We start from the raw sequence: 2,159 nt of genomic DNA, 5'->3' as shown, positions 1-2,159 counted from the left end.
GGCTGCCACCACTGCCACATCCACGCGCCCATCCCCGCTGAGGAGCTCAAGCGCACTCATCCCCTGCGCAGCGGCAGCCCTGGGGGCGTGCGGGGCGGCCTGTCCAGCAGCTTCAGGAAGAATGTGTCCTTCCTGTACCGCAAGTTCCACGGGGTGTCGCTGGTCACCCCGCCCCCGCCGCCCCCGCCCCCGCCTCCGCCGCCACCCCAGGGTGCCAGCCCCTGCGTTCATCGCCGCCCCGCTCCCATGGCAGCTCCTTACCCCACTCCCTGCCCCGCTCCACGCCCTGCTCCTCGCCGCGCTCCACGCCCCACTCCTCCTCCCGCTCCTCGCCGCTGCCCGTCACGGACCTGCGTCCAGCCCTGGTGATCGACTCCCAGCCCCAGGGCCCGCCCTCCCTGGCCCGCAGGCCCCTGCCGCCCCTGCCGCCCCTGCCTAAAGAGAAGCCCAAGAAGCGCGGGTGTGGCGGCCTGCAGGTGGTGCTGATGGTTGGGGCGTACGCCCTCGTGGTAAGGAGCGTGCTGAGGGAACCAATGTGTGTGTGTGTGTGTGTGTGTGTGTGTGTGTGTGGTGCATACATGCACATGTGGCGCAGTGCCTTCTTACTGATGCCTTTTCTCCACAGCTGGTGCTAGTGGTGGTGGTGGGCGTGGTGCTCACCCAGGAGATACGCAGGCCACCCGGCCCGCGCCCTGTGGCCCTGCGCCCTCGCCCGCGCCCTCAAGATCTCGACTATGTGGACATCGAGCCTAACCCCCTGTCAGGACCTCCCCCATCCGGCCCACCCCCACCCCAGCGCGCCCCGCCCCCACCACGCCCCGCCCCATCTCGCCCTGCCCCACCCCCAGTGAGGCGCCCGTCCTTCTCCAACGTGGACACTGACTTCAGCCTGACGCAGGGCGCGGACGATTTCCGTGGCCAGAAGGAGCCCGAGATCCGCATCCTTAAGTCCTGGAACAACCAGAACCCTGACGGCACGCTGTCCTGGGGCTACATCGGCAGCGACGGCAGCTTCAAGAACGAGACCCGCGGCCACGACTGTGTGGTGCGCGGCGTGTACGGCTACGTGGAGCAGGAGACCGGCAAGCTGCTCTCCTTCCCCTACGTCTCCGGCAACCCGTGCGACCCAAACGAGCCGGATTACTACGACGACTACTACGATGTGGCCATCGACGACTTCGGCGGCAACCGTGGCCGCGGCTAAACTGCCCCCATGACCCCCCCCCACAGCCCCATTGCACACCCCCCTATCCCCTCCCGTCCCTCAGAGCGTGTGATGTTTTGTAAAGGTTCTTAAACACTTCTTGGTCTTTTCTACACCTACCCCTCTAACGCCCACACCTCCTCCTCCTCCTCCTCCTCCTCCTCCTCCTCCTCCTCCTCCTCCTCCTCCTCCTCCTCCTCCTCCTTCTCCCATCAAGACAGTTATCTCTGTACATTTGTATTTATCAAATGTGTATTATGCAAAGTAAATCTGTATTATTTTCACTATCTCTTTCTGTGCCCCCCTGCTCCTGCACCTCCAGTACCTCCTCCCCTGCCTGCCTGCCTGCCTGCCTGCCTGCCTGCCTGCCTCCCATCACCGTCACCACCACCACAACACGTGCAGTCTCGTACCGCCACACACCCGACACACACCAATACCTGAAAAATGGACATATGGACAAAACATTGAAGTCTCCCCATAAGAAACGTAATTTCCTCCATTTTCTTTCATGATTCTCAGCCCCAAAAATGAAGGCTTAGAAAATGTGTATCTTTGAACTTTATTACTTTATTTTCATTTTTTTCTGTGTATTGTGGTACAGAAATGCCTTTTTAATTAGTGTCCATTTTTTTTTCTGTATTTTTACCTGAACATTCTTTGGTCTGTTTATTGAAATTCAACTTATTATTTTGGCGTGTAAATAAATAAAATAGTGCTAATAAACGAAGACCAAACGTGAAGATTTTGTTTTTTTTTTCGTTTTTTTGCTCTTTTGTGTTGAATTAGTTAAGGTTTTGGAAAAAAAATTGGTTAGGTTGAGTAAGGTCAGGTCAGATCAAGTTAGGTTAGGTTAAGTTGAGTAAGGTAAGGTCAGGTTAGGTTAGGTTGAGTAAGGTCAGGTCATGTTAGGTACAGTGGAACCATGCGTGCTTTGGGGTCCGAGGGGTCTCCA

General features: G+C 57.5%; 1 protein-coding gene across 1 annotated transcript in view; it reads left to right on the top strand.

Annotated features, from left to right (window-relative positions):
* LOC123518376 (formin-like protein 5) overlaps window positions 1–1,947 on the top strand; it is a 13,023-nt gene extending 11,076 nt beyond the window's left edge. The window contains 3 exon segments of the mRNA XM_045279180.1: window positions 1–172; window positions 175–509; window positions 626–1,947. The exon segment at window positions 1–172 is cut by the window's left edge and continues 301 nt beyond it. Coding sequence (XP_045135115.1) covers window positions 1–172; window positions 175–509; window positions 626–1,204 — 1,086 coding nt within the window. The 3' untranslated portion in view covers window positions 1,205–1,947.
* The last annotated feature ends 212 nt before the right edge of the window (window positions 1,948–2,159 follow it).

The sequence above is a fragment of the Portunus trituberculatus genome, chromosome 6 (genome assembly GCF_017591435.1).
Source record: "Portunus trituberculatus isolate SZX2019 chromosome 6, ASM1759143v1, whole genome shotgun sequence".
Taxonomy (NCBI): Eukaryota; Metazoa; Arthropoda; class Malacostraca; order Decapoda; family Portunidae; genus Portunus; species Portunus trituberculatus.
The sequence above is the reverse complement of the archived record's forward strand: the minus strand, read 5'-3'. Positions and strand labels throughout refer to the sequence as shown.